This window comes from Phasianus colchicus, chromosome 27 (assembly GCF_987193195.1).
Source record: "Phasianus colchicus chromosome 27, bPhaCol1.hap1.1, whole genome shotgun sequence".
Lineage (NCBI taxonomy): Eukaryota > Metazoa > Chordata > Aves > Galliformes > Phasianidae > Phasianus > Phasianus colchicus.
The window spans coordinates 2,966,232-2,986,603 of NC_143462.1; the positions used below are offsets into that span (position 1 = coordinate 2,966,232).

General features: G+C 55.7%; 3 protein-coding genes across 7 annotated transcripts; 1 reads left to right on the forward strand and 2 right to left on the reverse strand.

Annotated features, from left to right (window-relative positions):
• Positions 1 to 60: 60 nt before the first annotated feature.
• Positions 61 to 1,716, forward strand: TM2D2 (TM2 domain containing 2). Its single transcript, XM_031602183.2, has 4 exons — positions 61 to 323; positions 399 to 486; positions 562 to 677; positions 791 to 1,716. Exons 1-4 carry the CDS (start codon positions 118 to 120, stop codon positions 1,002 to 1,004), a joined length of 624 nt encoding a protein of 207 aa, XP_031458043.1. The 5' UTR covers positions 61 to 117; the 3' UTR covers positions 1,005 to 1,716.
• A 1,832-nt stretch (positions 1,717 to 3,548) lies between these two features.
• PLEKHA2 (pleckstrin homology domain containing A2) lies at positions 3,549 to 16,513 on the reverse strand. 5 transcript variants are annotated; one of them, XM_031602180.2, is made up of 12 exons: positions 16,447 to 16,513; positions 11,301 to 11,464; positions 10,661 to 10,717; positions 9,925 to 9,973; positions 9,741 to 9,838; positions 8,433 to 8,582; positions 7,046 to 7,192; positions 6,868 to 6,936; positions 6,708 to 6,778; positions 5,942 to 6,005; positions 5,771 to 5,848; positions 3,549 to 5,630 (listed from the first exon to the last, which is right to left on the reverse strand). In XM_031602180.2, the coding sequence occupies exons 2-12, from the start codon at positions 11,439 to 11,441 to the stop codon at positions 5,319 to 5,321; spliced, it is 1,236 nt and encodes a 411-aa protein (XP_031458040.1). In that variant the 5' UTR covers positions 11,442 to 11,464; positions 16,447 to 16,513; the 3' UTR covers positions 3,549 to 5,318. The 5 variants fall into 5 exon arrangements, with proteins under 5 accessions (XP_031458040.1, XP_031458039.1, XP_031458041.1 ...); XM_031602179.2 differs by lacking the exon at positions 16,447 to 16,513 and adding an exon at positions 14,193 to 14,330; XM_031602181.2 differs by lacking the exon at positions 16,447 to 16,513 and adding an exon at positions 13,985 to 14,165.
• Positions 16,514 to 16,982: 469 nt separating this feature from the next.
• LOC149914811 (uncharacterized) lies at positions 16,983 to 20,286 on the reverse strand. The gene is made up of 3 exons (XM_090125376.1): positions 18,884 to 20,286; positions 17,773 to 17,886; positions 16,983 to 17,633 (listed from the first exon to the last, which is right to left on the reverse strand). The coding sequence occupies exons 1-3, from the start codon at positions 18,966 to 18,968 to the stop codon at positions 17,431 to 17,433; spliced, it is 402 nt and encodes a 133-aa protein (XP_089981502.1). The 5' UTR covers positions 18,969 to 20,286; the 3' UTR covers positions 16,983 to 17,430.
• Positions 20,287 to 20,372: the final 86 nt, after the last annotated feature.

The window sequence follows — 20,372 nt, forward strand, 5'->3', positions numbered from 1 at the left end:
TCCCGCCTCTCGAGCTAAGAACACGTTCTCCTATTGGTTGTCGGCAGCGCGACGGAAGCGGCGGGGACGGAAGAGCTGGGTAGGCGGGAGCGGCGTTTCCTAGCAGCGGGCGCCGCCATGGCGCCGCGGCGCGGCGGGCCGCTGGGCTACGCGCTGCTGTGCGGACAGGCGGTGCTGCTGCTCGGCAACCTGCTGCTGCTGCACGGCGCCTCGCGCGGCCTACCGCACAACGGCAGCGAGCCGGAGCCGCCGGGACCGGAGCCGCCTGCTGCCACCTGGGCCTACAGCGATCCGCAGGCGCCTCTCGTCCTCTGCACGTACCTGTGAGCGCCGGGCCGGGCCTCGCGCGGAGAGAAGGCCCCGCGGCGCGGCCTTCACCGCTTCCTCCTCCCCCGCAGCCCCGAGGAGTTCGTGGAGTGCGACGAGCCCGTGGACCACGGCGGGAACGCGACGGCGCAGCAGGAGCTGGGCCACGGCTGTGTAAAGGTGAGGGCCGGGCCGGGGGCGGCGGGGGCCGGCTGAGGGCTGAGCTCAGTGTCCCCCCCTCCGCTCCCCGTCCAGTTCGGCGGACAGGCACACGGCGATGTGGATCACACGCGGGTGCAGTGCCGGGCCCTGGACGGCATCGAATGTGCCGAGCCGCGGAGCTTCCTGCGGGGCAGCCGGCCCTGCGTCAGGTAGGGGCTCTTCTGGAGCGAGTCACAGCCGAGACTGGGCTCAGGCAGCCTCGGGGTGGGGGGCAGAGGTTGGCTGCCCTCCCCCCCAACCCTCCCCTGGCCACCTGCTGCAGGTACACCGGCCATTACTTCATCACTACTTTGCTCTACTCGTTTTTCCTGGGCTGCTTCGGTGTGGATCGCTTCTGCCTCGGCCACACGGGCACTGCTGTGGGGAAGCTGCTGACTCTGGGAGGTCTCGGGATCTGGTGGTTTGTGGATCTGATCCTCCTCATCACTGGGGGGCTGATGCCCAGCGATGGCAGCAATTGGTGCACTGTGTACTGAGCAGAACCAGAGTGGTTCCCCGGAGCTCACTGGAGATGGACTCCTCCTCTTGCTCCAAAGCATCAGAACAAACTCCACTTGAGGACTTCTGCGTTGCACAAATATGGATTTACAAAGCTATAACTTAACCTGCAGAACAATTGTTCCTGTTAATTTCTCTGTACATATGTTGGACACAAAATTGGGTATATATTTTGCTCGTTTAAAACAATCTGAGCTTTTTTCCTCTCAAGTGATAAGTTTGACAACTCAGACTTTGCAAACACAAGTGGTCAAATTAATAAAGTCTGGAAAGAGCTGACTCCACTTATTTTTGATGTTAGTACTCTGCAGACAGAGATGCAGGCCTCCAGCCTGTGGTTTTGTGTGGTGGTTTAGCAGACATTTAAAGCTGAAACCTAACAGTGTTATAGAGGGGAAGTAACAAGCTCAAATTCTAATTATTTGCTTATTCCCATATGCATTTGCTACACATTGAAGCTGAGTAAGATCTAGCAGAGAGACTGTACCCTTCTGAAGAATGTCACTTTCCTCTCTTTCAGGCTGGAAAAGCCACAGTACAGCAGAAATAAATTCAGGATGTAAAAGTAATATTGTCCACATACTGTGAGAGAAATAGGTTTGGGGATCTTTTGGTTGAGGTTTTGGTTTGTATGGTCATATCAGCTGCTGCGTAGGCAAAACTCAGAGTTACAGCAGGTACTGTTTCTCCTTCCCAGTAGCTACTTCAAAAGCACGTTTGAAGTGAATTGAAGAAAAACTATGGATAAACTATTTTGCTTTGGAAATAAAAGAACCTGAGAACTTCAGCCATGGCACAGAGTGCGTGCAGCACTGGAACAAGGAGAGGCCTCAAGCAACTGCACGCACACAAAAGAGGAAGCTCTGCCAGATGCAGTTTGAGAACTTACCAAGTTGAATAAAAACGGGAAAGGGAAGCTACAGCAAAATACAGGCAGCCAGAACCAGACACAAAATCCATATATGCAAAGGTCCAGTAAGATTTGACATAAAATACAGCAGATGTATACTTTCCATTCTCACAGAGTTCTGCAAACTGAGCACCCTCCACTTGCTTGCATTTAGCTGCCTTCTGCTAATGTTACTTCTACTTCTGTCCTGTGGAACTGCAAAAGGTTTCAGTCTGGCAGGGAATTAATTGTGCCTGTTCCAGTTTTGCTTTGTGGTTTGTTGCAACAACTCCTCCTCTCTGGGGAATGGGATTTATATCCCATTTAGGTCACAAGTAATCTGAGTTTGGCAGCTTTGAACGGGTCTCAGGGTAGTGGGGTGAGGTGGGGGGGGGAGCCTTCATTATAAAACTACCACATTCTTCAGCCTAGTGGAACAACAGGGCTGGAGAGCCCACGATGGGAAAAAAAAAAAAAAAATTAATTTGTGAGCCAGAAAGAAAAAAAAATAATAATCCTGTGTGTAAAAGCCCATCATCATTAACATCTCCCCGTGTTCTCAGCCCGGCAGCTGCCAGCTCACAGCAGGGGCTCACATTCTTTCCATGAGTGAGTCTGTCATTAACTACAGTGAGGGGTACCCAGGGCATTGCTGATACCCTTCGTTGTGCCCTTGTACTCAGCAAGGCAGAATTCACTGGAGCTTCCCTGGCTGCAGGGATTCAGCCCATCTGATCTGAACTTCTTTGCTCTGCAGTTCCCACATAAAATTCTCTCTCGGGGATTTCAATAATAATACGTGAGTTACTCTTACTTTTTTTTTAATTGCTCTGAAATTAAAAGGGCTTTTGAGCATTTAGAAAAAAGAAAAAGCGCTCAGTTATTATCTTCACTTAATAACAGATACAGAAATTTACATTCGTTAGCTGCCACAGAGAGTTATATTGCATGATTACACGAGCACAGGGTCTGACTTTATTCTCACATAAAGTCAGCTTCCCTGCTTTTAACTCCCAATGTGAGCGGGGCTAATGGAAAACATTTCAAAGCAAATTTGGGTGGAGGAGTTCTCTCCTTGTAGGACGTCTGGCACTGTAAATGAAAGGAGTGAATTTACTTCCTGGCTGCTCCTTCCCGGTGCGCGGCTGTGGCTGAGCGCTGCGCGGCCGCATGCAAAGAACGGAGACGCCCACGGGGCAGCGGCTGCTGATTACAGCTCGGCTCTCACAGCCCGATCGGGGAGTTGTAGGGCAGCGCTCACCCCCTGGATCCCACTGACCCTGAACGCAGCGCTGTGCGGTCCCACAGCCCCGGGGCGCTGTCTGGCACTTGGTCTGGCGCTTAGCCGATAGCATCTGTCTGCACGCAGCCCACGTCCCGCCAAGCTCTTTGTACCTTCAAAATGAAACCCTCCACGCCTCCGAAGCGTGGGGGAATCGGTGATGGAAGGAGGGGTTGCCTGCAGGGCTCCCTTTGCAGCGCTCGGAAAGCAAAGGCAGCAAATGGCTCATCAAGAGAACGCATCAGGTGTGTGTGCCCATTGTGTGCCAACAAACTGCCCCCAAATGCCTTCATTTCCTTTCACCGTTCTTCTTACCAAGCACAGCACCAAAAGAGAGCCTGGAAAAGCACCTGGGGTTTCCTTCTTTATTTACAAAGAGGCAAAAGAGAGTTCCATCTGCAGCCAAAACCCACCCGCAGGCTGAGGGACCCCCGGTCCTAAGAGCACTTGGAGCACAGCTGGGAACCATTTGGGTATTTTCATATAAAAGAGCAAACTCTCACATCACTTCCCATGCAAAACCCTTGGAGCCTGCACACATCTCCCACCAATGCATCCTTCTATCCCAGAGATGAGGAGGGTGGGAATGGGAGAAGAGAGATTGTTGCGACAGCACTGCAGCCACAGGTAGTTACCTTCCTGGATAATTAACCTTAATTGTGCAACTAGCTTCTGCTCCACCATCCCAGGCCTGAGGAAACTTTGCAATTGCTAAGCAACAAGGCTTGGTGCTGTGTTTGAAGCCTTGCACAAAGGAACCATCATTTAATGGGTTCCCAAAATGAGGTCAGAGCGCCGACATCACCCAGTGCTGTGAGTGTGAGCGACAGCCCAAAACCTCCAGGGAACAGAGCACCAAACCAGCAAGCAGAGGTCAGCCGAAGGCAAAAAAAACAAAGGAAAAAAGCAAAAATGAACAGCGTAACTGAGGTTTCTACAATTAAATAACAAATATTAACATTCTCCCAGTACCATTTGCATTGTTTTCCACTCGTTTTCATTATTTCAGTGTTCTCCAGCACTCCTGCACAAAGCTGCTCCTGCCCCCTGGTCTGGGGGATCCCATTCACCTTCCCCCACTGTATAAAGTGTATCTGCAGCTGCTTCTCCATGGGTCACAACAGACACACAGGAAAGTAAAGTAATGCCATCTGACAACATCCTGCCACGTTGGGCTGATTTTGCAGAGCAGAGAATGCATAATAACCAAAAGAAAAAAAAGATAACTACATAAAGCAAAGGGACACCTTGCTAACTGCAGAGCACACATTCCAGCACTGCTGGGCTTGCAGTGCAGCCCCACACCTGCAACCCTGATCCTTCAGCTGCAATGCAGGTTTGGGCAGCTCAGCTCCAGCACTGCTGTGGTGCATTAGGAGGGGAAGCAGAGCCCCTGCCCTGCATGCAGCTCTGAGTGCACACAGCACCAAGCACTGCTTGCAGCACCCATGGCATCCTACATGTGCTGTCGGGGTGAAGGCATCAAACAATCACTCCATGGGGAAGACTTGCATTTTCCATGTGCTATGTGTCACACCTCCCACAGGAGGATATTTGCTTATGGAAATGACCGGCTCACACTGCTAAGAAAGGTTCTTCTCATTTTCATTCTGAGTCAGTGCAGGGTGGTTGGACGAGTCTCCCGGGGTTCATCTACACTCTCAGCTTTTGTTGCTTTGTGCTCACGGCACTTCACTCAGACGGGTCTTTTTGGTGCCTAACAAACCCCAGAACAACCTGAGGATACCACAGCCCCGGTCACCGCTGTCCCCCAGGAGCAGCACACCTCACTGGGATGTAACAATGGCCACAGATACAAAAGGAGGAGGTTAGATGCCACTGGGTGTGCTGGTACCCCATCAGTCAGGCAGTGCATGGAGCCGATCTCCAAGAAACATCATCCACACCGCAGGCTGCAGTGCAGCTCCTGCTCCAGGCACAGCTGTGTTGGGGAAGACTGAGTGGCACAGAAGGGAGATGAACGTTCTTCCAAAGAGAAGAAAGGCCGCCTCACCCCCCTCGTGCTTCCAAATCCTCCTGCACTGTCTTCCATATTTGGTGCTCGGGGAGAAATGATGCCACACACCCATGCAGGGGGCACACCGTGGGGCAGAGGCGCCGTCAGACGTCAGAGGTCCGGATGCTGTCATCATCCAGGTCGAAGAGGAACGTCTTCTCCTTGTGGTGCTGTGGTTCCGAGCGGTGCCGCAGGCGCTGACCTGGCACAGGAGCTCCATCGCGCTCCGTCAGCGCCGGCACAAACACTGCATCCCTACTGGGCACCTCGGGCTGCCTCCTGTCCTGTGGTACCGGCGTCCAGGGCTGCCAGGCGGTGGCTGGAGCCTTGTAAGGTGTTCTCCTCTCCTGTGGCTGCGATGGCACCGAACTGCCCCCAGGTTTGGTCATGGAACAAGAGCGCATGAAGGAGATCTCCTGCAAGGAGAGAATGTTGGTTGGTTTCTCTGTGCTTCCGGAGCCACTTGCAAAGTTCTGGGACCACAGCCCTACACGTCCTTTGCAGCTCGTAAATCAGCAGCTAGATGCCAAATAGGATACAGATGGGTTTCACCTACCCTCGGGCGGGTCTTCAGGGCCTGCACTGCCCCTGCAATGGCACGGATCCAGCTGTGCATGTCCTCGGGGCTGTCTGCCTATAGGATGGGAGGAACGATGCCCAGAGTGCAGGAGTTCCACTGGGAATGGCTCCAGCAGAGCCTTGTGCCCACCACCATCCCGCCCCATACCTGGATGTAGAAGGTCCTGGAGCTCGTGATGATCTCAAAAAGGTTGTCCCGCATCAGGAGGTCACTGAAACAGTGAGAAAGAGGCACTGGTGATGCCACACTGGGTAGCAAATGTCCACATACATTCTTATAACTGGAGAATACGGGGACACATTCAGGGTGAGGGTCTCATCATGAGAGATGAATCTATGTTAATATATTCTATTTGTACTTCAGCTAACAAGGTTTGTTTTCTGAGTTTGTTTCTCATTGCAACTCTTCCAGGTTGATTTTATCAGCATCCGCCGAACAAATGGTTTCCAAGATGCTATGCAGCCACCTGTGATGGTGCAGGGAATACGCCTGTGCGTGGCTCCCAGCTGCCTCAGGAACACCTCTGTGCTGCTGTCACACAGTGCTACACACTGAGCAGCTCCTCCATTGGGAGATAAGCACCGTGTGAGCACACCCAGCACAGAGATGCCTATCAGCGGGGCGGAGAGCAGCTGCAATATCCTGCGTCCCAGCACCCCCGCCTGCACCTGGGGACTGATGGAACATGGGTTTCTTCAAAGCAAAACACAACTGAGATGTCTGCAAAGTGTCCAGAGAAAGCAAGAAGCCGCACCCAGGACATGGGGATAACACTGGAGAGCTGAAGCAAATGGGAGCCACGCAGCCCCCACGCAACAGCCGGAGTGTTCCCATAGGGGAAATTCAAGATTTGAAGGGGATTTGGGATGGGGGTGGCAGCCAAACTCCCACCCTCCCCCCACAGAAGCCTTACCCGGATTTGACCAGGCACTCGTGGGTCTTGCAGATGTCCTTCAGCAGGATGGAACGCAGCGGCTCCTTGTCCTGTGGGATGAGAGGGTCTGTACTGGGATCACCGTTCCATTGGGACACAGCAGTCCCAGCACTCAGCTCCAGCACAGCCGGCTGCTCACCTGCTCACATTTGTAGTAACTGATGGAAAACTCATCGAGGACAAAGTAGCGGCGCTTCCAGCTCTTCCTCTGAAAAACAGAGGGGACCGCTCGGCGTTGGGCTCCACACTCCCCACACCAGGGATGCCCTGGAGCATCTCCAGCCTGAGGGAGCAGCCTGCACCCATCCAGCACTCACCACATTGCCCTGCTTCACGCAGAAGCCACTCTTGATGGCTGGTGGCCCAGCGGGTGGCTTGCTGGCCGAGGCAGGGATGTAACTCTGCGAGCGGCGCAGCAGTGGATGCGCAGTCGGGTCGCTGCCCTCTGCTCCATCCCCACCATTCTGCAAATGGGAGCACACAGTTACTGGAGGGAGAGCGAGCCAGAGCATGACCTGGACACAGCAAAAGGGCTCATTGACCTTCCAGTTCCACTTCTTATGGCCAAGCTGCTATTCCCTTGCTGGAAACCGGATGCTTATAGCCCAGGTAGGAACACCACCGTGTCCCCACCCAGCACAGATTGTAGCTGAGCTCAAACATCCGTGCTCAGCTCCTTCCAGCCCCTTCCTCCCGCTCTCAGTCTGAGGTTTGCACATTGCCATAGCAGCCACTGCTGGCTCACACCCGCACCACCCTTATATGGCACCGTGTGGTTAAACCAGCAACCGCCCTGTGCTCACACTGCTCCTTCCAGCACCTTCAAGACAGTGCTTTGGTTTTCCCAGGACAGGGACCAGTTCAGCCACCTCAAGCTGCAGTGGGCAGCACAGACAACTTGTTGGATCTGTGCAAACCCCTGTTGAGCAGCTCCCCGTGCCCCAAACCACCTCCTTCTGTACCTTGGGCACATCTGCAGCACTGCCCCAGGAGCTGAGTGGGTGATGCTGCTGTGTGCTGAGGGTGATGGGAGTGTGACTCCCCAGTGCAGTCACTGAACTGTGCAGGGACAGCTCCAGGAAATGGTGAGCGTGCCCAGGAAATGGCAGTGGGAGCAGCAGCCATCTCCCCTAAGGCTAAACAGAGTGCACTGAAAATAGCCCAGCCCAATACTGATGTATTGCCTCTAAAAACAACTCCTCTGAAAAAAAAAAAAAAAAAAAAAAAAGCCAGGAAAGGACTGAGGATGGGGCTGAGGGGCAGAACCCATCCCCACATCTCGGTGGGAAGAGTGGCTGTCAGTCCCCAACACAAGCAGTCGAGGCCTGGAAGGTGGCAGTGCCACAGGGTGGGCAGGGAGCAGAGGGTTCCCTCCTCCTCACACCCCCATGTCTCATCACTCCTCAGCGTGAGACACAGCAGAGATGCTCGAGGTGCTGAGAGCAGCTATTTATACACTCTGAGTGGGAAGACATTGCAGGCGCAGCGCTGCTTTCCAAAACCAAAAGTGCCAAGCAGCCTCCAGCAGCACAGCCAGGAACAGCCTCCTCCAAAGCCTCATGCTGAGCCAGGGCAGGCACACACCAAGCACTCCTGGGCTGCTTCTCTTCCTCCCACACTTTCCCAACCAGACACCAGCTGGACACACCAGCACAACCCCATCCTTGGGGACACCCCAGCAGTGCAGCATTGCCCACAGCTCACCTGGCTGATGGAGATGGGGGTGTGCACCACCACCCCACCGATGATTTCAGTCTTGTAAGCCACCGGGGGCTTCCTGTCCTGTGCCTGCAACACTGCCGGGGGCTTCGTGACCTCAGTGGTGGGGGGTGCAGCAGCACCACCCTTTGGGACCTGCAAGGGGAGGAAAGGGAGTGTGATCCACGGGCGACTCCACATTGGTGTTCCCAGCCAAAACGCAGCCTTGGCCCTTTAAAAAACATCAATGGGGCCGACAGCCCAATTAAGGAGGGTGCGGCCCCTACCCCAGCGGTTCACAGGAGGCACAGACATGAGAGGTGGTGAATAATTCAGCATCACCCCACAGGAGCCTGCATCGCTTCTGCAGCCCGGTGCCTTTGTGGGACAATCGCTCCTTTAATTGTCCCCGCTCTACTTCCAGCCAAGGCTTAATGATGAGCGCTCATCTGCCTTAATGAGGCCGGGCTTCAGCACGTCTGGAGGGATGCAGCAGACGGATGGGTGCTTCTGCACACCCAGTGCCACGCACCGAGCACCAGCACAGCGGGCACATTGCACCTGCACTGCAAGCAGCCCCGTGCCCAATGCCTGCCTGCCCCCAGCCCCAGCTCAGCTCTGCACAGCGATGCTGGGGAGCTGCAGGAAGCAGTTTCACAACGCACGCATGGAGACATCGCATGCAGGCAGCAGTCAGTGGGCAGCAGCTGCAGCTCCTGTCAGCCTCCATCGCATGGCACAGTGCAACGGTGCGGCAGGAATGAGCTCCCCGTGCTGAACAGAGCAGAGCAGCACCCAGCTGCCTCTGTCACCATCACGAGCCGCGTGCTCTGCACCACATGCATGCACAGTGCAGAAACACAGGAACCGAGTGGTGCACGCAGAGCAGAAGTCACTGACAGAAGAGGAAGCTGAGCCTGGCACCGGGAGCAGCACCCAAACTGCCACCTCTGCTCCTGTCCCAGCACAGCCTGCATTGGGCTGGAAGGACACAGGGGTACACAGCACCCAAATTCTCCCAGCACACAGATGGAGCTGTGTTGCTTGCACACAGAGCACAGATGGTGCTTTGTGCTGCACATCCATCCCTCATCGCCCGCAGCGCCGGGGCTGCAGACACCACCGGCTGCTGGGTCAGCGCCCATCACTTCACGGCTGCATGAACAGTGCAGAAAATGAAAGGAGACTGTGGGCAAAGCCCTGGAATCTGGGCACAGCCTGCCCTGCACGGCCCTCCAACAGCACAATGCGCAGAGTTTTCAGGAAGGATGGGAACACAGCACAGAAGCATGAGAAAGGAGCCCTGTGACCCACCGTGATCTTGCTGGCACGGTTGAGAGCCTCCACCCAGTCCTGCAGGTCCTTCTGGTCGCTGGCTTGCAGGAAATAGCGCTGGGACAGAGCGTTGATCACTGCCAGGGAAGGGGCTGAGAGTCAGGAATCCCCTCTATGTGTAGTGGGGCACCCCAACCACATCTCCTGCATCCCCCCCACTCACCAAAGCAGAACGGAGTTTTGGGTTTCTGTTTCGGGGTGGCGATGCTGACCTGCAGAGCAAATTAAAGGGAAAGGATCAGCACCAGTGCTGTCGACATGCTGGGAAGCTTTCAAGGCCCTGAACGTTCAGGCTTCTGCCGGACTAATGCAGTCACTCTTGTCAGCAATTAAGGAAATTGAAGGAAAATAGCAGCGGTTTCTCCCTGAAAGTGGAGGAATCATTTATATAAGAATCACATCCCCCAGGGCTCCAAGCACAGCACTCACGGGGTATTATTCTAACAGACTTCCTCCTTCCCAGCCAGTCTGTAATGCTTCACGTATGTTTTCTCCAGCAAAGTCCCATTTTTTTGGCACACACAGAGTCGGGACTCAAAGCCCCCGGCACAACGCAGCCCCAGAGTTTGTGACCAAACGTTGTCTTACAGCAATTTCCACTCAGTCTACCACGTCTATAATTTACAAACGCGGCTCCTTCCGACGTGGGGAAGGCTCAGCCCCACAGCATTGCTTCATCTGTGCTTAATTTATAAATCATGACTCAGCAGAATGGAGGGATCTGCTCCGTTCCCTCCCGGCTCTGCTGCCCCAGCCCACAGCAAACTCACACCATGCAGTCCCAGCTGGCTGTTGCTTTATGCACCATTTCTACCCTTCCCTGGGAGAACGGATGCCTGGGGAGGGCAGCAGGTCAGGATAACGTGGCACAGAGCAACTATGCTCTCTCCAGGCCTTACCTTGGAGATGTAGGTGAGCTGCAAAGAGCCGACGGCGCCCGCTCCCATCGCCAGGTTCTGCAAAGCACACAACAGAAGGGGGGTGAGAGCAGAAGGCAGAAGAGACCCAGGGTCAGCATCGCTGGGTCAGGTTCTGCTGTGGGTTCAGGGTGCAGCCAAATGCATGCAAATGGGAATTCTGCTTTATTTGCTTTGGATGCAACTGCAAAGAGATGCAGAGTTCAGGATTGTTGGTGACCGGGCTGCTAATAGATACAATCCCACTGTGCTGCTGCTTCCTTGGAAAGCCCAGCGGAGGAACCAGGGCTACTTGGAGTGGATGAATTGCTTCCAGATGTGGCCACGCTCAACACCACTATGTGGCTTTGCCCCAAGCAGGCAAAGCCTAACGCGTCCCCACAGACCTCACCAGGCTTTGGATGGGGCTGCAGCAGTGGAAAATTCAACCCCAAGCTTGGAAAGCAATAGACGGGGGAAAAACCCTACCCAAGTGCTTTGTGCAAAAAGCATTCCCACCCATTAAACCACAGTGGAACGGGCACAAACGTGACACAGTGCTGTCCCCATGACCTGGCTGTCCCACAGCACAGGGACAGCTCAGCCTCAGGGGGACCTGGATGGGATCAACCCTGAGCCCTACCTGCGGGTTGTCCATGTACCACAGCAGGCAGTTGGCCTGCGTGTCCAGGATGAAGTAACGTCGAAGGAATTTGCCACAGGTCTCATTTTCTTCAATGTCCAGGAACCCACAGATACGGTTCTGTCGGTCCAAGTACGGCATGCCGGGCTCCTTCTGGCATCACCCTGCAGGAGGGATCAGAGGGAACAGTGAGTGCCGTGCTGCTAAATGCAGCCCCAACTTCTGCTGCCTCTCCCAGGTCTCCACAGCACACGGCTCAAGGCAGTGAGAGCAGAATGAAACTGCTCCCTCTGCACATTCGTGCTGTGGGGAAGCTGCCAGGCGAACACAGAAGTCATCCAGCGTGCTTCTGCGATGAGAAAGGAGCGCAGGGTGACTGCATCACCAAAGTAAAGCTTCCAGCCCATCTGCATCACTCCAAGAACTCCAGCACTGCAGCCAGCAGGGATGGACTGTGCTGAGTGACAGCCCAGAGCTGCCCCATAGGACAACAGAGCAGCTGCAAGGGGTTGGAATGGGCAGTGCGAGGCCCCTGGGGACCAAAAGCAGCACTGCGTGCTACAGAAAGCCTGAGCACACTCCCAGGAAATGCCCAACAATGTGCAGCTCCAGCAGGAAGCGCGAGCCGTGTGATGCAGAGTCAGCAGGGACAGCTATGGGCAGTGCCCCGTGGTGCTGTGAGCTCCAACATCCCCATGGAGCAGAGCAGAGCCCTACTGCCAGGCAGGAGATGCGGGCATCGCTCAGTCCAGCAGAGCCCTGTGGTTAAAGCATAGAGGTAGAAGTCGTGGTGATGGATGATGCAGGCTGGGGTTGGTGTGGTTTGGACAGCAGAAGGGAAGGTGACTCGTGCAGGTGCCAAAAGGAGCTCAGACAAACAAAATATCTCATGCAGAAAAGGAGGAAATACTATTTTTGAGCCCAATAGCTGCAGTGGAGTGGCAAGTGTTGTGCAAGAGCTGCGGTGCAGCTGTAGAGCAGAGGTGGGAGTAAAGGTGACAACCTGTCCCCAGACCTCAGAGCCCCACATCAGCGCACAGGAGATGGGTATCACAGCTCTGCTGGGGGAAACGGTGCTGCTTCAGTAGGAAGGGCTGCTTCAAAACAGCACATCTGCCCCGACACAAAGGGCATGTGGGTGCTTCACATTTCACTGCCTTTTTTTTTTTTTGTGGGTTTATTTTTGTGGGGTCAGGGAGTACACATGAAACGAATTCCCAAGTGACTTCAGCGGCACCCAAATGATCAGACAGAGCTTCCTGAATCACCTCCTGCAGCGAGCAAAAACCCAGAGATTTCTTCCTACAGAACTGGAAGGGACTGGGCCATGGCACAGCACTCCTGTAGCTTTTGGGGTCGGTTTGGGGATTATTACCCAGCTCCCCCCCTCCTCAGGACACACGCTGCACCTCTCCCCTTTGCCATCCCGTGTTAACAGAGCATGCAAACAGCTCAGCTTTTCCACGAGCTGACCTCGGGTTGCACCTGGATATGCAAAACTCATCGAGGAGAGGAGATAACGATAACGATCTCTCCAAACTGCCTTCGGGACAGCGCTGGATTCCCTCTTTGAGAGGAATCCGGAGCCGTTCCCCACCCTCTCTTTGGGAGCCCCGCTGCTCCCAGCTCTCAGAACTCCACCACCCCTGCTTACAGTCACCCCAATTTCACTTTTACATAGGAAAATGATGAAAGCAGCAGCTCCGGCTCTGTCAGCCTGCGGGCATCTGGTCCTGCCGTTCAGGAAGAGGTTCGCTTTACACTAAACGTTTACTATTTACACAGCACTTTGTAAATCCAGAGCCGTAAATATTTGTACGCGTTTGCCATAGGAAAGCCACTAGAGGATGGAGAATAAGAGGGACTGAACACACGAAGGACCACACAGAAAATCAGCATCTCTGGGGATGTGCAACCCCCCTCCACCCCCCCCGCGTGCTTCCCGATGGCTCCAGGACCTCACGTGCAGCACCAGACTTTGCAGGAAGCATCCTTAGGACACCAGCACTTTGCTATGCCCCCTCCTCTTCTGCTCCCGGTGCTCAGCGAGCAGCCACAATCGCTGTGCTGCAGGGACCCCCAGCAGCCCTGCACTCTGCACCGTGGCAGCGTTGGCTGCAGGCAGACCCCCTGAGGTGCAACCCATCGTATCTGCAGTCACAGCATCCCCATTTCGCTCTCGTCCCGTCTTTGCTGTCCCGGTGTCATCCGAGACACGGGACGCTGAATGTCACAAGGGCCCCACGCGGCGCCCGCAGCGGTGACAGCGTTACTTCCTCCTACCTGAAGCAGAGCTCTCGCCCTACCAACACCTCTCCGGCAGCTGACACAGCGCAGAGACGGTGCAGGAAGAGCCCAGCAACTCCTACTAGGCGCAAGCATGTATGCCTTAATGAAGTAATTAACCGGCTGGTGTGCGAGGATACGCAGATACCAAGCAAAGAAAATACACTTCATCACCGTACCGAAAAACTCTGTCGGAAGAAAGCACTTCCAACAGCTGCGGAGCGCAAATCCTCCCCGCGTTTTTGCTCCCAGCTCCGCCCAGCGCAGCCCCGCATCCCGAGCGCCCCAAACCCCGCTCTGCCTTCAACCCACCCCGCACCACCCCTCGCTGCAAGCACTGACGTGCACGACCACCGCAAAGCCTTGCACGGCGCGGGGCTCCCCAGCCCGATGGTTACCGCTGCTCCCAAGCGCTGCGAGGAGATTTCAGCCCCCACCCCACTTAAGGACCGACGGGGCGAACAGCGGAGGCGGCTCCACTGCGCGCACAGCCAACAGCGCAGCACTGAGGGCGCGGGGGAAGTGAAAGGACTGGGATTCCCCCCTCCATCCGCGCGTGGGGTGAGAACTCCGCGACGAAGCGTGACCCCTCAGCCCCGCACTCACCCCGCACCGCCGCTGTGCTGTCGGCCCCGCGCATGGCCGGGTTGGGGCTGCGCGCACGCCGAGCGGAGCCGCGGAGGAGGGCTGGGCGCGGAGGGGGTGTGCCCGTGGCTCAGCCGTCGCTTTTTTTCCGGGTTAATTACGTCTCCCATTAGTAAAGCCGGCCCCGGATGTAAGTGCGGGAGCGCGGGTGCTCGGGGATGCGGGTGGGTGCGCCGGGAGATGGCCGCTCCTCCGCACCTGCGGTGATCTCGGGGGTCGGATTTGGGGTTCCGTGTGGGAACGCGGCTCCGAGCAGCCGAAATTCAGCCGCCTCCACCCTCCCGGAGCTGCCCCGCTGCATAAAGGAGCGAGTGGGTTAAAAGTGAGAGAGAAGTCGGTAGGTGCACGACGGGGTTCTGTCCGACAGTCAGCCCCAAATCACCCGGCGCACCGTCACTGCTTTACCGAACCTTTCTCATGGTGCAGAAGGGAAAACGCTGCTGCCGTGAGCAAATACAAGAATGGAGGAAAGCGTGCATCTCAGGTGGTGAATTTCCTAAACTTTTGCATCAGGTCCAGGCTGCTCGTTATTTCTTATTAGATCCAGGTCCTGTCAGCCCAGCGAGGCACGTTTGGGGGTGCTCACACTCAGCAGTCTGGAGGTGCACCCAGATTCTGCTTTGTGCACATAGCAGGGAGAGGCTCAGCACAGCTTCCCTGCAGGTGAGAGGGGTGCACCAGAATCGGGAGTTAACACAAACTCAGCACTCCCAGGGAGGTTCTGCAGAGCCCTGTAGGACACAGCCAGCCTTGTTCTGGGCAGCACACAGCCCCAGTCTGCAGCTCCATGCACCTCAGTGCTGGTGCATCTGGTGTGGGGAGGTGGGGGGGTTGCCTTCACACATTTTAAGGCAAGATTAGTCTGAGGATGCAGTGTTAGGCATTAAATTCCCACCTCCAAGTGTATTTATACACTTTAGGGCTTGTTTTGTGAAGTGTTGTTAAGTAAACACGTTGCCTCATCCCCAAGCACTTCCTATGTCCAGGGTCACTTTTAGAACAAAGGGTTCCCCCCCCCCCCCCTCGCCATGTTACAGAAGATTGCCCAAATGCTGTTACTGAAACCATGTGTGTTCATTTCTGTGTGTCTGCCTCAGGAGAGGGTTAAACCACAGCATCACAATGCAGTGCTGCCCGGAACCCACGGCTGCAGCACAGAGCCCAGAGGTGCTGGACTTTAAGCACAGCCTTGGGTAGAGATGAGCTGCTCAGCTCGAGTTCCAGCTCCTGCAATGCACAGTTCAGGAGAGCCTCAGCCTTCTGTGTGGTCAGGACAGCAGGGCTTCAGCTGCAGAGAGGTTGCATGCAGGAAGCCTCACTTTCTCTGACCAGAGCTGCATTTGACCCTAGAGCACTTTCTCCCCAGGTATTGAAACTGACTATGGTGCAGTGCATGGGGTGCATTGCTCACACAGGCACTGGTGCTCCCCTAGTGCTTGAAGGAGCTGTTTCTTCAAGAATTCTTACACTGGGCTCTGCCTGAGCTGTTCTCCCACCCTTATCTCCAAAGCCATGAGCACCACACAGCTCCCCTCCCTTCTGCTAGCTGGGGCTTCTCCCATGCTTCCCCAATGGGGACGGTCCAGCCACCCGCCCTGCTGGGAGCTGCAGCCCTGAATGCATCACTCATTACATCAGGAGCAAAGAACTGTGACCTCCCTGCACATCTGCTGCCAGCAGGGCCGTGGTTACAGCCTGGAACACCCAGATGGCCTTTTGCCATTTCAACTCATGGGATGGGGGTGGCATTTCTCCCTGCAGCTCTCCCCATCCTTGCTTGCCAACCGCTGCATCTCCCCCATCCCTGCCTGCTCCACAAGGACTAAACTGTTCCATAGGGTATTTTTGCACAGGGGCACCTCTTGCTGACCTTGTGACTCACGGCAGGGCCTGGATTTGAGGCAGCTCAATTTTCTATGGGCACAGTCACATGGCAATTGGTCACACTGGGGCTCTTCCTTTATTTAGAGAGTCTTCAGTGCTCTTGATGATTTTCAGTGCTGCAGCCTGCCTGGGGATACGAGCAATGCCCTGACCTTACAGAAAACCCCTGATAGCAGCGAAGCCATCAGGGCTTGAGGTCCCATCACCACAGAACCCAGCAATCTGCTGACACCCCGCAGCCAGAGTGCATCCCTCTGCAAGCACTGACCCACATGGGACCCAACATTCCTGCTTTCCAGAACTTCCAACCCTCTTATCCTGCAAAACTCACCCAGTCGTCCCGGTAACATCCTGCAACATCGAGTTCCACAGCTGAATCTGCATACAACCAATTATTTCTTTTCTTCTGTTTGAACTTGCCCTTTTTTTTTTTTGTTTGTTTCAGTACCCGTTCCCTTTTTTTTTTTTTGTGCTCTCACTGAGGGGAACTCCCAGCACACAGCAGTGCTCTCAGTCAGCATTTTGCTGTCTCACCCTGCACACACTTCTTGTAGTCGGGTTCTCATTGCCCTCTCTGTGCTCCTGGCTGTCTCACCTGCATCAGAGCATCCCAAGAAGGGGGTCAGGCTACACGAGGAGAGCTCCAGATAGCCACAACCTGGCAGGTCCTTACTGCTGGACACACCTAATCATTAGGGGTTCAAAGGGAAAGCTTGGTGGAAAGAGGAAAAGCGAGATCTCCTGGAGGTGGTGGTGACATCCAGAGCGTGGATTAGTCACCAGAAAGATGTTTAATCTCCCTGAGAGTGGCTCACCCAACCGTGTCCCAGGGTCAGGATGGGGACAGGTGCTGCCAGGGGTACCTTGGGATGGTTTTCTCTGTTCATGCAATGCAAATAGTTGCACAGGACAAGCTCAGCTCATATTTCACACCCAGCACATCCACGGTCCGTCTACAGGGCAAAATTATGAGCAGCCCCAACCCCAACCCTGAGGTGTGGGGTCATGGCAGAGTGCTGGGAGTGGGGCCCAGGGCTGCCATGCACTGCACTGACGCAGCCTTCCCACGTCAGCCACGCTCCAATGAGCACACATTCAAATCAGAGCCTCAGGAAGCGCCATAGCTTTGGCTGGGGCCATTATCTCTCTGGTTGATGGCTTTCCTGTAAATGAAAAGCAGTGGCAGAGAACGTGGCTTTCAGCTGCAGCCTTTATTTGAGCGACTCTACGTGCCTTGCTGGTGAGCAAGGCCTATACTACTGCTATGCTGTGCCACCCCCATGGCCGTGCCACCCCCCTGGCCATGCTGTGCCCATCATGGCACACCCAGCAGCAGCGTCCCCACCAGCCCTGCAGCCAGCAGGCAGGGCAGCTGTGGCATCGTGGCTGCCCCAGAGCTGCGTGAGCCCCGTGGCCCATTGCAGTCATCACTGAAGCAGCAGTGCAGGGTGGCTCCTCCAGAACTACGCCGTGCCTGGTCACAAAAGGATTTGTAGGAGCAAGACTTGATGATGCTGTCTGCAAAGGAAGGCAGAGCACACAGGGTTAAGTGCTGGCGTGCAGCAGCCGTGCAGCAGGAGAACACGCAACCCCTCCAGCACAAAATTGAATTGCAGCAGGATGTGGTGGCAGCTTTGCAGCCCTGGCACAGACTTACTGGGCGCAGTGATGGTGGAGCAGGCGTCCGCGTATTGAGGGCAGCTGTGCGAGCCCTGCTTGTTGCAGTCGTTCTCGTTGGATGCGACGCATTTGTGGCATCTCAGCGCTGCACCTGCGCAAGGGGAGGAGCGGTGAGGCAGTGCTGAGCCTCTGCCTGCTGCGTGCTGCCGGCACCACGGGGGTGCAGCACTGTCCCAGGTACAGCTCGAAGAGGTGGAAAACCTTCAACCCTTTGTCTTTTTGGGCCAAATTTAATTGTAAGGAGTGGAGGCGGGGTTCATCTAAACCGCGGAAGAGGTTCAGTGCGTGCGTGTGCCATGCAGGCAGCTTCCCCCCGTGCGATGCACTGCACAGAACTGCGCCCGTTGGCACTGCTCAGGGCTGGCAGAGGGGTGATGGGTGGATGTGTCACAGCTGTGCCGCTCGGAGGAGCTCACAACGAACCCGGGCTCTGTGCGGGTGGAGGAGCTCCGACCCTGCGCGGCTGCGGAGATCCCATTAAGCTCAGGAACCGCCTGAGCAAATGTGAAAGCACCGCTGTCTCTGTCTGACAGTGAGAGCCCTGAAATAACAGCGCTGCTTTGAATACATGCAGACAGAGCAGCTCCGAAAAGCCCCGATGAGCCGCTCTCACCCGAGCCGGGCCATCAGGAGGACCGCTTGGTTTTTGTAGCGAAGGTTGAATTAATGCTTATTTCGGGAGGAAAACGTCCGCCCGTTTTGCTGGACGAGCAGAGCCCTCTCGCGGCACGCAGCTCAGCGCGTTGTGCAGCGCAGAGCACGAACTGCTCGTGGAAAGGAAAAAAAAAAAAACCCCACGCGTGAAGGGAACGGACCCACACCGAACACGGAGTGCGCAGCGGCACCGCTCGCTTCTCTGCTCTACAACCGCGGCTGCATTTATTTCATCATCCCCTCGGTGCGAAGATCCCAACATCAGAGCGAGCTGAGCGCAGCCACGGCTTCTCCCAACACTTCAACCTGCTGGCACCGCGCACCCATTGCCGGCAGGCGGGGAGCAGAGCTGGGTGCTCCTCGGTCCTGCACCGGGGCAAGGACTGTTTTCCCCCTCACTCTTTCCTGCAGGGACGGCAGCCGCAGTCACTTACCATCCCGCGCCAGGGAGGTGACGATGGTCAGAGCCAGGAGGGTCTTCAGGGGCAACATTGTCAGCAGTGCGCGCTCGGGGCACATAGCCTTTCTTTTGTCCCGAGGACTTATGGTAATCTGCTTGGGCGATTGGATCTATGGGCTGAGGATAACGCACTTAACAGCCCATCCTAATGCCACCTGAGCTGGGAGGGGACGCAACTCCAAGGGCAGGGGCTGCTCAGGGGCACGGCAATGGGCACAGCGCAGCCCCAGTCCATCCCCAGGGCTGCACTCTGCTCCTCTAACCCTAACCCAGCCCCAATCCATCCCTAGGGCTGCATTGTGCTCCTCCACCCTTAACCCAGCCCCAGCCCATCCCCAGGGCTGCACTCTGCTCCTCTATCCTTAACGCAGCCCAAATCCATCCCTAAGGCAGCACACTGCTCCTCCACCCTTAACCCAGCCCCAATCCATCCCTAAGGCTGCACTCTGCTCCTCTAACCCTAAACAAGCCCCAGTCCATCCCTAGGGCTGCACTCTGCTCCTCTATCCTTAACCCAGCCCCAATCCATCCCTAAGGCTGGACTCTGCTCCTCTAACCCTAACCCAGCCCCAATCCATCCCTAAGGCTGCACTCTGCTCCTCTAACCCTAACCAATCCCCAATCCATCCCTAGGGCTGCAGTCTGCTCTTCTACCCTTCACCCAGCCCAAATCCATCCCCAGGGCAGCACTCTGCTCCTCTAACCCTAACCCAGCCCCAATCTATCCCTAAGGCTGCACTCTGCTCTTCTATCCTTAACCCAGCCCCAGTCTATCCTTAAGGCTGCACTCTTCTCCTCCACCCTTAACCCAGCCCCAGCCCATCCCCAGGGCTGCACTCTGCTCCTCTATCCTTACCGCAGCCCCAATCCATCCCTAAGGCTGCACTCTACTCCTCTAACCCTAAACCAGCCCCAGTCCATCCCTAAGGCTGCACTTTGCTCCTCTACCCCTAACCCAGCCCCAATCCATCCCCAGGGCAGCACTCTGCTCCTCTAACCCTAACCCAGCCCCAATCCATCCCTAAGGCTGCACTCTTCTCCTCCACCCTTAACCCAGCCCCAATCCATCCCCAGGGCAGCACTCTGATCCTCTATCCTTAACCCATCCCCCAATCCATCCCTAGGGCTGCACTCTGCTCCTCCACCCTTAACCCAGCCCCAATCCATCCCCAGGGCAGCACTCTGATCCTCTATCCTTAACCCATCCCCCAATCCATCCCTAGGGCTGCACTCTGCTCCTCTAACCCTAACCCAGCCCCAGTCCATCCCCAGGGCAGCACTCTGCTCCTCCTCCCTTAACCCAGCCCCAGTCCATCCCTAGGGCTGCACTCTGCTCCTCCTCCCTTAACCCAGCCCCAATCCATCCCTAAGGCTGCACTCTGCTCCTCTAACCCTAACCCAGCCCTAACCCCAACCTCATTCACACACAAGGCAGAATCAGACCCTTCCCAGGAGATAAATCC